At 39.6% G+C, this 12,677-nt stretch overlaps 1 protein-coding gene across 1 annotated transcript in view; it reads left to right on the top strand.

Moving 5' to 3' along the window:
- The window catches only part of LOC136247993 (uncharacterized), a 151,645-nt gene that overhangs the window by 72,584 nt on the left and 66,384 nt on the right, over window positions 1-12,677 (top strand). The window contains exons 6-8 of the mRNA XM_066039811.1: window positions 4,256-4,339; window positions 4,401-4,562; window positions 5,000-5,045. Coding sequence (XP_065895883.1) covers window positions 4,256-4,339; window positions 4,401-4,562; window positions 5,000-5,045 — 292 coding nt within the window. The remainder of the gene's footprint in view (window positions 1-4,255; window positions 4,340-4,400; window positions 4,563-4,999; window positions 5,046-12,677) is intronic.

The following is a 12,677-nucleotide window of genomic DNA, read 5'->3' as shown; positions in this document are numbered from 1 at the left end:
ATCTCATTCAACATTCACGGAATCGGTAGAAGGCTCTGCCTGTTCATCCTTCACGCAGTCGAGCGTCCACAATGTCCGTTTGATCGCCATGCCACCTCCGCTAGACTTCACCAACTCTGCTCCAAATCGACCCTGAGTAGTAGCGACTTTCCAGTGACACCAAGGACAAAAGTTTTTCTGTCCACCAACACGCCATGCACTATGGCATGATCTCGTGATCTCAAACCTGTCAAACCAGTTTATTACAATGAATCATTATGATGTCATTACATTTCATGTATCCTACAAGATTGGTTCAACTTTTACCTGAAACAAGTGTTGATTTCAGTTTGTGGTGCTAGCACTGCTATTATACAATACCTCTCTAATGGACCTTACAGTCAACTCAAGGATTCTGTGTTGCTGGATTTAATTACTTTACTCGAAAGGCTAGTTTATCACTAAAGGATGCTGGCTTCATTTACTATGGTATGGTACGTAGATTTGCACTGTATCCATTCTACACTCACACCAAGCCATGTTAACTTCAATTTATTGCGTCGCAATAAATTACATTTATTATGGCATAAAATGGTGGCCATGCTCCACTTAATTTGGCCTCCAGCCTTGCAACTGTGGTCAGGCAAGCAGGCAGGCATGCGGACGAAAATTCAAGTTTTGGTAATATTTTAAAATTCTATTCTGTAATTGTTTACTTGTCTTTAATGCTGTATTTGATGTTAGACAGAATAATATTGTTCTGTGAAGGTGATTGTCATCACTTATAGTAAGATGTTTCTAGGATGTTTTTAAAGGGATATCTTTAGGCAGCACACGTCATTCTTGGGGGATCTAAGAACATGGTTGACTTTTTGAAGAAATTAGAATAGAACGATACAGTTCCCACAACATGTCAGGCTGAAGTTGCATCAGTAAGAAAATTCAAGCCCGTGTACTGTATATGTAACAGTAACCATTATTAAAATACATGCATCTGCAGCATCATTTAGTAGTCATCAATCATTCTGATATAAATTGTGGGCTTGTAATAATCATTATCAAAGTGTTTTGGTTATGATGCATTTAGGCTTGTTTGTACGTATATATTTCTGACATAAATACATGAATAACATAATGGTAATGTAAGGTTGTTTCTGACTAAACCTTTTCGAAAGAAGCCTTTATGACCCCAACTATGTAGTACTACCATACTAAATGATATTATATTATCAATCATTTGATAACCTGCCTGTAAGCCTTTCTTCTACTGTAGTCACATGTACAGAAATTGAATTTTTGTGTGTGACTGTCTTAGGAAAAACCTGTATAGTAAGCTCAAGTGTACTTTTTTAAATGTACTGAAAATATCTCACTTTTAAATAGAGCCATGATTACATAATAATGCTGGTTGACATTAAGCAATATTAAAATTATGCGACATAGAGAAAAATCTGAAAGTTTTAATTGAGCCATTACTCAGGGACGATCGATTCACCTTATATGCCATTATAATTTTTCTGCACATGGAGTGTTAAACTATACCTTTTTCATTTTTGTATAGTATCAGCAGGGCATATCCAGGATTTTTCCAAAGGGATTTCCAGAATTGGTAGTGATCATGAGTTATGGATGTAGGATCTGGGGGCATGGCCCCAGCCACTGGTACATTTTGAATATAAAAATTATTCAAACTTTACTAGATTTATGATTTCATGAATAGTACACTGTAAATACTATTTTCAATAAAATCATGTGCTTTATTTCATTAAAATCCTAAAACTCTCGTTTCATGGCTGGTGAACTTTTGAAATCCTTCAATTGAAATGATAAACTCAAGATTTAGCTACTAAATCAATCTTCAATTCCATAGGATTTACATATATTACTTTTATATACATTTCAATCATTCTATTAAAGTAGTTATGACTGCTCTATTGGAGGACATCTGGCTGCTCTATTACAGTATCTCAAGAATTCAGAGGCATAAGTTTCCTGTTACACTGTAGTTATACCTTAGCTATACTTTATATGTTTAATTTTTTATGTAAAGCACCGTCGCACATGTGTACAAAAAATACAGCACAATGGAGTGTGTTGAGAGGCTAATACAGCACAAGGCAAAGCCAAGTTCTGTATTAACCTTGAGACACCTCTCTCCCCCCTCCCCCCCCCCCCCCCCCCTCGTGTGCTGTATTTTTCATACATACATAAGTGGTGCTTTAAGTGCTGCTGGTTATCTTGCTCATAGCAATTTTCTTGGGCACCTGAATTGCTTGTATTAGACAGGAAAGCTATCTTTTAACTGGCAAGATGCCTTAGTTGCTGTTGCAATAAATTTTTTTTTTTCCGCTGAGTGTTCTGTTAAATTAAGTAACTGTGCTATTAGAGTATCTTAATCTCAACTTACATGAAATTGTATATTATGCCAATTATGCTCTTAAATCACTTCAAATTGTCAGAATAATTCCAAACTCTTTTAACCCATCATTATGTTCAAAATTATGCAGGCATATTGCCTGGACCTCTAGCAGTGTCATGCATTTGATCCATCATGCCATATGTGTGGAGTTGTTACTTTAATTCTCCATGTCAGACTGTCATAGAACTAACTGGTAGGATTAGTTTAACAATTTACAATGCCGGTTACATGATCAATCATGCTGTCTGAGTGGGGTTGTGTTTGTAACGATCCTTATATAACTACACTACATAACTGTATTGTATTTGCCCGAACATACTGTATATTTGCCCAATTATCCGCATATCTGTACTGTATAACTCATACAGTACAGTTATGCAGCTAATCAGTACAATATGGATGTGGCACTTTGATCCTCCTATGCAAAGTACATTAAGCATTGTTGTAAAACAAGGCAAGAAGTAAATTATTAGCGTGCTGTGTGTTTATAAAGAGAGTTAATTCAAGGGATAGTGATTACTGGGTGTCTGGTTTTTGGAAGTAGCACAGCATCAGCTAATTTGTGACTGGATTTGCGAAAAGGGGTCTTCCACACACATCCAATTTACCAACTTTGATGATTCATAACTTTGGGTTGGAAAAGGGAATTACCTTGAAATTTGGTGAATTGTCAGTACCAACATAGCCTTAACGATGGAGAAAATTTCAAGTTTACATGTTACTCAAAAACTGGTAATGTGACCGGACCTGTTAGCACAAGCTTAATTTTACAGTAGAATACAATAAACGCAAAGGGGAGAAATATTTACGAAATCAAAAAAAAATTCCATAAATTTTTTAGCGTTTGTTTCACAATGAAAGAAGGTGATAACAGCAAAAACTATAGTAGCATCGTGGTTCCCAAAGCAAGAGGAGTTCGAAACTCTTTGTTTCATGTCAGTACTCCTAAAGAGAGAGAACATATGAACGTTAGTTTTCCTTACCTTGGATGAGTGGTTTGGCATTGTTTTTTTCTTAAGTTTTTGCCTTTTCCCAGCTTCTAGGAGATGCCCGAAAGACAAAAATTAATCATCAATGGATTTGCCTGTTAATAGAGAATCCAATGGTGTAAGTTGCATCTCAGTAAAGGACTGCATTGAAACATTATGACCATTTATTTAAGTGCCTATAGTTTTTTTGTTTTTTTGTATTGTATTGTCACTGTACAAAATCAATTTCTTTGCTGTTGCCACTTTGTAGCCTTATAACTTTGAAAGTTCTTGGCTTCTAGAGCTGAAACTTTGGTTGACCATCCCTTTGGCTATCTAGATAAAGAAAAATTAATAAAATGGAATTCGAAAAATGCGCTAACCTATGGGGTTCTTGCAGGTCTGGTCACAAATTACGGTCAATATAATTGGGTATGTGTGTGGAAGACCCCTTTTTGTAAAGCCAGTCACATTTGTGACATACTCTGCATAAGTTTACCCTTTGTTAACCCTAACCAGTGTCTGTCGCCATAAATTTTACTTGGCTCCACAAAATATGCCATTCAAAACATCTAGTTCCCCTTAATATTATAGCAACCCTGCAACTCCTGGATTGTAAATGGATAGATTTTAATGGGCATGCATTCAAAGCAACTTATGTGGCTTTTCGGATACAAAGGGTCTAGCAATTATTGCAATAGTGCATGAGAAACTAAACCATAATCACATAGTTTGAATAGTCTACAATGTTAATATGTATGAGTGCTTGTTTTCTTTCAACTTACTAATATAACTTCTTTGTTTAACAAGTCATTGACATAGTTTGCAGTTGTAATCCATGTTGTGTTATAACCATTACCAGTGACACCTCTGTGGCTATATTTTGCAGGAAGATGCTCTTTTGTACAGACGACTAGTTGACATTGATCATATTGCTACCATCAAGCAACTGCATACAAATGATCAAATAGAGGTAAAGCACATTATTTTACATTTGTAAATATTATTTATTGCTTACAATCTTTTGTTTTTAGTTGTTACAGAAATATGATAAATTAAAAATTAAGTTTAACCAACTTCAAGAAGAGTTTTCTAATTTGCAGTCACGTGAAAGTATTGGAAAACAAACTTCAGATGCAACTATATCAAATTTGAAAAAAGTTGCGAGCAAGTACCAAGCTCTTAATTCAGCAAAGGTTTGAGCAATTCTGATTCAGAAGTATTGCATGTGTGTTATGTCTTATGTTACCAGATTTGAACAAAAATGCAACACAAAATATGTAAGGAAGCCAAAACAATTTGGCACCCCATAGCACATTGCTATAATAATATTGTGACACAAATGTGGCCAGCCGCCTGGCCAACTAAACATTTTGGCACATTACTCAAATTCCATTTTATTGCTCCTTTATATTAACAAATGAATTGAACAACTCAAAATGGGACATGGTTGGTGCTTGAGATTGCTTTCAGCTCTATATGTTAATACACTAAAGAGCTGGCTTAAGGTTATAAGATATGTACCCTGAAATTTGCCATTGTGGTTAGGTGGCTTCATTGTACATATTCTGTATGTACGTATGTATGTACAAAGGTTTTCAGAAAACCTATGACAGGCATGATTTTTCTACAGGTTAAAGAAGAATCTGTTCCCAGTGCTAAATTAGATTCCTCTACTGGTACGTATGTACGTATAAATATACAATACAAATTATTAAACTTTCAATTTGTGCAAGTCTCAACTATAAGCAATAAAAGTGGTGAAACAAGAGATGAATGATGGTATTACAGCATATATAGCTGTGTGGAAAATTTTTCATTGGAAAGTCATAACTTCATTGGCAAAGTGGGGACTTTCAAACAGGACTATGTTGTAATGCCATCATTCATAATCTTGTTTCTATTAGTTGGGTCCATACTTTATTGTTAAATGATTGTTTAATATGTTAGTTCAAACCATAATCATAGATAGTACATAATTACATGTACGTTAGATAAGGTATAATCAATGCTATGATATGTGACTGGATCTGTGAAAACCCAACATAATGGCACAAACCTAAATTTTCACTATAAGCCATTAATTATAAAATGTTTGTGTAATTGAAAAAAATTAAATTTTTGAATGCTGTGTTCTTTGTGAAGTAAGGGACTAATGATGAAAACCTGGATATTTGCCTGCTCAAGGGAAGTTTGTGAAAATCTTCGTTTCATTGCAGTAGACTTAAGGATTCGTGAGTTATAGGCATTTGTTTAAGGTATTATAGCAATCATATGCAATTGATCTTTCTTCACTGATTTTGTCTCTGTATGTAGTGAAGAAAGGTGATAGAAGGAAAATCTTACCCAATAATGGACCCCCTATTCATGGCGAGCACAATGGTGCAAGTTGCAACTCTGTACTTCATTGTGTTTGCAAGTTACAGATATATTTTGTAGGCACTTGTAATTTATTTTCCCAATACTTGCTGTACAAATTGATCTTTCTGTTGTTGCTACTATGTGGGGCTGTACAGTACTGCTCACGAACAATGTTGCATGTGGTCACGTGTGGCCTCCGTGACACGCATGTGAATCATGCGAATTACATACTTATTTGTGTTTGTACAGTATCTTGTTATTTATTGCATATGTCTTCGTTATGTCTTCGTTATTTCTAATGACATCCACTTTGACTCAAAATCCTGATCAACTTTACTTTACAATGGCTAGCAGACAATAGCTAGCTAGCTATGTGCATGCTCATTTCTTAGCACACAGTTCACTGGTTTCAATGTGTGATTGTACAGCCAGGGAATTCCCTGACTTTTCTACCACTCTTAATGATTGGGTGAAAGTATAGTTGTACGTACCAGAGTTAAATCTTGTAATTATTACTGTATAATAAACTCTTGCATAGCTATAAGTATATAATACTTTTCAGAAGTTAGGAATTCAGCAGCTGCAGTGCGATTACCTGTTAAAGAAACATTACATATTGATTTATTAATAAAGCTTCGTTGTGCATCTCGTATATTTCTGAAGATAGTAACCAGCGGCTGCAGTGTGTCGACATGTTAAACAGAAAGAGCACATAAATTAAGCAAACCATGAATTAAACACGTAGCAGCCATGCAGTACATGAAGTAAAAATTGATAGCTAGTTAGCTACAGTCTAGTACATACAATGACAAAGAGTCTTCTGAAAACACAATTTATCACGGTGCTAGTTATGAACATGCATAATACCTGGTTAGAAATGTTCATACAGATTCAGTATGCTTTCATTCATGGCTTGCAGTGAAATTGTGTGACGCACGTGTTGCATACATGCACTTGCAACATTGCTTGTGAGTAGTACTGTAACTCCAAAAGCTGTTGGCATACAAGGCTGAAACTTGGCTAGAGTACACACTTGGCTAAGTAGATTATTAATTAAAAATTTGAAAAATGCTCCACTATGTCAGGTTTTCACAAATCTGGTCACACATTCATGTGTGACTGCTCTATTATAAAAATCAAACATGGCTGTTGTGTTAGGGTGACTGCTTCACTAGAATATCTGGAGTAGGACTTAGACGACTAGCCTACATAACTACTAGAGACATGGTTGATAGGATTGTTCACAACAAGTATGGCTAGGTCATTTGGCAGAATGTTGATATGCTTAATAATTTTTAGTGCTGCTACATGCAGATAGTAAAGGGGCTATCATGCAGGTATAGGTATACTGTTTAAATGAAGTTTAAAATATTTAAAACGAGTTAATGTTGGAATGTAACAGATATAGTATACTCACCATGTCATTGGTTGTTTGGAGAAGAGCATTAATAAGAGTTAGTGCTATATTTAGAACATCAGCGCATGCGCATGCAGTAACACGTGCAACCGTGAAGAATGGGTAGACAAACTGCTTCTACTTCTCGCAAGTCCGCGGCAAAGAAGACACAACGATCCCAAACCTCTGGGGAGATGGAAGACACGCAGCCGCCGCCGCCAAAACGGAGCCAATAGCAGCTACTCCGCGACCCCTGACAGTGGATGACATCCCTGCGATCGTGGCAGCTATCCGGGCACCACTAACTGTCACACCCACATCAGGAGGACTTACTACCGCAACGTCTACCATTACAACCACTGTCCGATCTGGAGTACTCGACACCGTAGCTACCACCGCATCCGGCGGATCTACAACTACCACGACAGCGTCGGCCGGATCTCCCACCCCTACTACAGCATCGTCTGGCTCCCCAACTCTCCCCACCACAGCAGCGTCTAACCCCACATCTCTCACCACTATAGCGGCTGCTACCTGGACCTCCGACAGCCTTCGAGATGGTGGTAAGCTATAAATTTGTACATAACACGTTTATTAATTAATGAGCTGTTGTATTGTTGTTACTAATTAACACGTTGCATGTGTCATACGTCAGTTGTTGGGCTTACCATTCACTAGTCACTTAGTAATTTAATTAATGTGTTAATGCATTGTTGTTACTAATTAACACTTTGCCTTTATCATACATTACATGCCATTCAGTTGTTGGGCCTACCTTTCACTAGTATTGCCATCATGCATTCACCCATATGCAGCAACACCTTCACATTATACCCCCACCCCTCATGTATACTAGTCAGCGAGCTATGTTCTCTTTGTGCATGTATCATCACGCCTATGCATTTACTTCAATCTGTTACCCCCCCCCCCCCCTTCTTAACCTGGTCCTCTTCCTCATCTAATAGCTCTCGGCCATCTCCCAAGTAGCAGTCAGATCTGGCACATACCAGAGATTCAGGAAGTAATCCAAGCCTCTCGCCAGGCAGGCGCAACCTCTACTTCAAGATCACTCTTCCCATCAGGCAGTAACATGAATCCACCCATCATGGTTAGCGCTGGGCTCCCACCCATCCCTACCAAGTTGCTCAACAGAATTCAGGAAGGACTCTTCATAGAAATGTCAGACCTACTACCTGATACATTAACATCTGCTGAATACAATGCTGGTGAAGACCATGGTGACAGCCAAAAGCCAAAGCACCACAGAGAGGTAAGCACTATGGAGTGGGTCCAGTCCTTTGGAGTGTACATGGCAGTGATGTCTCGCACAAAACCGCAGCGCATAGCAGATCTTCTGGGCTACCAACAGCGGATTATCCAAGCCTCATACAATCGTCAGCCAGGTTGCTGGGCAGTTTATGATCGCCAGTTCCACTTGAAGGCTTCTGCAACCTCTTCAACAGACTGGTCAACGATTGATCTCAATCTATGGCATGATGCTTTCCCTGACCAAAACATGACCCAGGCACTACCTCCATCGCAGTCACAGCCAAGACCCCAATACAGCACTCAGAGGTATGCAAGCAACCAACCCAGACGTACCCCTCCATCACAGCAATGCATTTGCTTGGACTGGAACGATGATCCCAACCCTGACTGCCCACATCCTCATTGTAAATACGAGCACACGTGCTATAGATGTGCCTTCAACCCCAGAATTGTTGATAAACGCCACAAGGCAATGTTCTGCCCAAATAAAGGTAAAAGGTTTCAACGCGAACCCCTCATCAACCAACCAAGGGGACAACTGTGAACTGAAGCTGACTGTTATCATTACTTGATTGTAACTATAGTCCTAATTTGATGTTGTAATGACTAGTTACCAATACTGTTTGAACAAATGAGTCACACTAATCTGTATGTTTGTTTATCATGCTATGCAACTGTACTGCATGCCCCCCCCCCCCCCCCCCTTATTGCATATTACACAATAGTTACCCCTACCCTCCCTGTCCTATCTAGCTGATGCACTGGATCTGGATGAACGTCCATGGATTAACCAATGGCTCTTACAGGTGGAAAAATCATCAGATATTGTCAAGGTTCCTGCAGAGGCAATAGCCATTACATCACCCTTATTGTCAAAAACTGGAGCAACCTCTTAGCAACACACCCAGATCAGTCCCTAGTAAATTTCTTCCTTGCCGGAATCTCGCAGGGTTTCCGTATAGGCTATCACAACCCTCAAAGCTCTCTGAAATCTGCCAAACGGAACTTAGTTTGTGCTCTACAACACCCTGAAGTAGTTGATCATTACTTGGAGGAAGAGCTGGCTCTTAAACGAGTCACAGGGCCTTTCCTCAAGGAATTAGTGCCAGAATTACATATCAACCACTTCGGAGTGATTCCCAAAAAGCACCAACCCGGTAAATGGCGCCTTATAGTGGATCTATCCCATCCATCGGGCCACAGTGTGAATGATGGAATTCCAAAGCCACTCTGCTCCCTTTCCTATATCACTGTGGATTCAGCTATTGCAGAAATTATGAAATTGGGAAGGGGCACACTGCTTGCCAAAGTCGATGTTAAGAGTGCATTTCGCCTCTTACCCGTCCATTCAGCAGATCGTCACCTCCTAGCTATGAATTGGAATGCACAGGTCTTCATTGATACTTTCCTTCCATTTGGCCTAAGGTCTGCACCAAAACTTTTCAATATCCTTGCTGACCTTTTATCTTGGATTCTTGAGCAAAAGGGCGTGAGTCCTCTTCTCCACTATCTGGATGATTTTCTCATTATATCTCCACCCAAATCACCTGCATGCTATAACAACCTCCAAGTTATTCTCGAAGTATGCTCACACCTTGGTATCCCCTTAGCAATGGAAAAAATAGAGAGACCTGCAGAGATACTTACATTCTTAGGAATTACCCTAGACACCCAAAACATGGAGGCCCGACTTCCACCTACCAAGCTGCAGAACATTCGTAACGAGATTAAAGCATGGCTCAAAAAGAGAGATGCCAACAAAAGGGCCATCCTATCACTTGTTGGTCTTTTACAGCACGCCACGAAAGTTGTCAAGCCAGGCAGAACATTTGTGTCACGAATGTATGCAACAGCTGCAAGAGTGAAGAAGTTGTCTCACCGAACCAGACTCAACACCGCATTCAAATCAGACTTGCGCTGGTGGCACTTGTTTGTTACCTATTGGAATGGAGTCAGTTTTCTGCACTGTTCAAAAGAAACTACCTTTGATTACTGTCTGTGGACGGATGCTTCTGGTACGTGGGGCTGTGGGGCACGATTTGGAGACCAATGGTTCCAGTTCCGCTGGCCTCCTGAGTGGACACCAATTACCATAATGGCCAAGGAACTCGTACCCATCGTCTTGAGCTGCTCAATCTGGGGTAGATTGTTAAACCGAAAGAAGGTACAGTTCTTTTGTGACAATCTTGGGCTCGTAGATTCCATTCGGAAAGGCGCTTCAAAAGACAACATAGTGATGCACCTCCTGAGATGTCTATGGTTTTTTACAGCTCATTATGACATTCACATTACGATCACCCACCTTCCAGGAGTTCAAAACACAGCAGCTGACTTACTGTCAAGAAATAAGCTTCAGCAATTCTTCATCCTACATCCAACAGCGTCTCGCTTACCAACTCCAATCCCACTCTGCCTTGCTCGAATTATATCACCAAGGCAACTTGACTGGACATCATCTCATTTCCTCCGATACTTCAAACAAGTCATCCAGTTTTCCAGATAGTCATTCCACATCTTATCTACACCTTGTGAACCATTACAATAGCCGCAAACACGTTAAGTTATATACTAACATTGATATTTCCTAGGGCATTTCATATCCGTGTATTTGTTCTCATGTCATACAATCAAGTGTAAGTGTGTATCTTCACGAGACTAATTATGAGGTGCATAATATGCACTTTTGCATACACACTCACAGGCATACCCCATAATGTATATTGTCACACTAAGCTTTCTCTTAGGTACACATATCGCACCTCTTCTTTATTAATTGTTTACACGGGCATGCTTGCTTCAAGTTCGCACTTACATTGCACCTCACCACGCATCCGTACACAATTTCCCCATGTATTGTTACCAGGCTGCTACCTTTATGGTCTACTGTCATCATCCTTGTAGATGGGTTTCACCACCTCATGCCCTTACCAGATGCTGCACATTTAACTGATCTCTACTGCAAGGCCAACCAATTCCTTATTCAAGGACTGGCTCCATCAACTATCACAACATACTCAGCTGGAAAGAACAAGTACATTCAATTCTGCACAGCATCTAGAATTTCCCCGATACCGTAATCAGAAACAACACTGATCCTGTTTGCTTCCTATCTGGCTACTGCTAACATGTCCCACACCACTATTAAAGTGTATCTGGCAGCCATCCGTCATATGCACGTTGTTGCAGGCCTACATGAACGGTTCAGTGAGCAGCTCACTCCTCGACTTCAGCTAATCTTATGTGGCATTAAAAAAGGCTCAAGCATCTACTTCTTCACCGAGGGTCCAACTGCCAATCACTCTCCAATTAATGCAAAGCATAAAAAACATACTTTCTAACCAACCCCACTTGTACAGAAATATCATGCTTTGGGCTGCTTGCTGTTTGGCCTTTTTTGGATTCTTGCGTGTTAGTGAGTTTATCATCCCAAGCCACAATGGCTATGACCCATCTCTACACCTGTCACTCCAGGATATCTCCATAGATCACAGAGATAATCCCAATGTTCTGAGAATCCATGTCAAACAATCAAAGACTGACCCTTTTCGGCAAGGAGTACAAATTTACTTAGGCGCAACCAACACAAATGTATGTCCCATACTAGGTATCCTCCCATACCTGGCATGAAGAGGAACACAACCAGGACCTCTATTCCTCACAGAGAATGGCCAAGGCCTTACCAGACAAATTTTCTGCACAGCATTAAACTCAGTCCTGTCCGAATTGCAAGTTAATTGCAATTGGTACAATTCCCACAGCTTCCGCATTGGAGCAGCAACCACCGCAGCCAAAGCAAATATACCTGACGCATACATCAAGATGTTAGGCAGATGGCAGAGTGACGCTTACCAAAGATACATCAAGACACCTCCATGTGAGCTAGCCAAATTTTCCGCATTGATAGCTTCAGCTTCATCTAGTATTCCACAGCAGAGTGACAGCACCTAGATAACAGTAACAAGAAACACATGAACTGACTTGATATGCAGCACTACACATTTATTGCACGCTTAAGTACAGTATCATACATCACACAGAGTACTGTAACTTGACTGTATTCTATTTACATGTACACACACATAATATGCTTGTAATATAAATAAGCAATAATGCATCGAAGCATCTGCACCAGAATCCTTGGTGGTGAAAGATTCCCACGTATACATGGTCATCTTTCTATGGTTTCAGCAGCAAGAATTTGGACGGTCATTTGCTGATCCCGCTCCAACCTTCTTGCCTGCCCAAGTATTTGTCGCTTGATTTGTATTATTACTCTTGGCCTGTA

Source organism: Dysidea avara, chromosome 2 (genome assembly GCF_963678975.1).
Source record: "Dysidea avara chromosome 2, odDysAvar1.4, whole genome shotgun sequence".
Lineage (NCBI taxonomy): Eukaryota > Metazoa > Porifera > Demospongiae > Dictyoceratida > Dysideidae > Dysidea > Dysidea avara.
The sequence above is the reverse complement of the archived record's forward strand: the minus strand, read 5'-3'. Positions and strand labels throughout refer to the sequence as shown.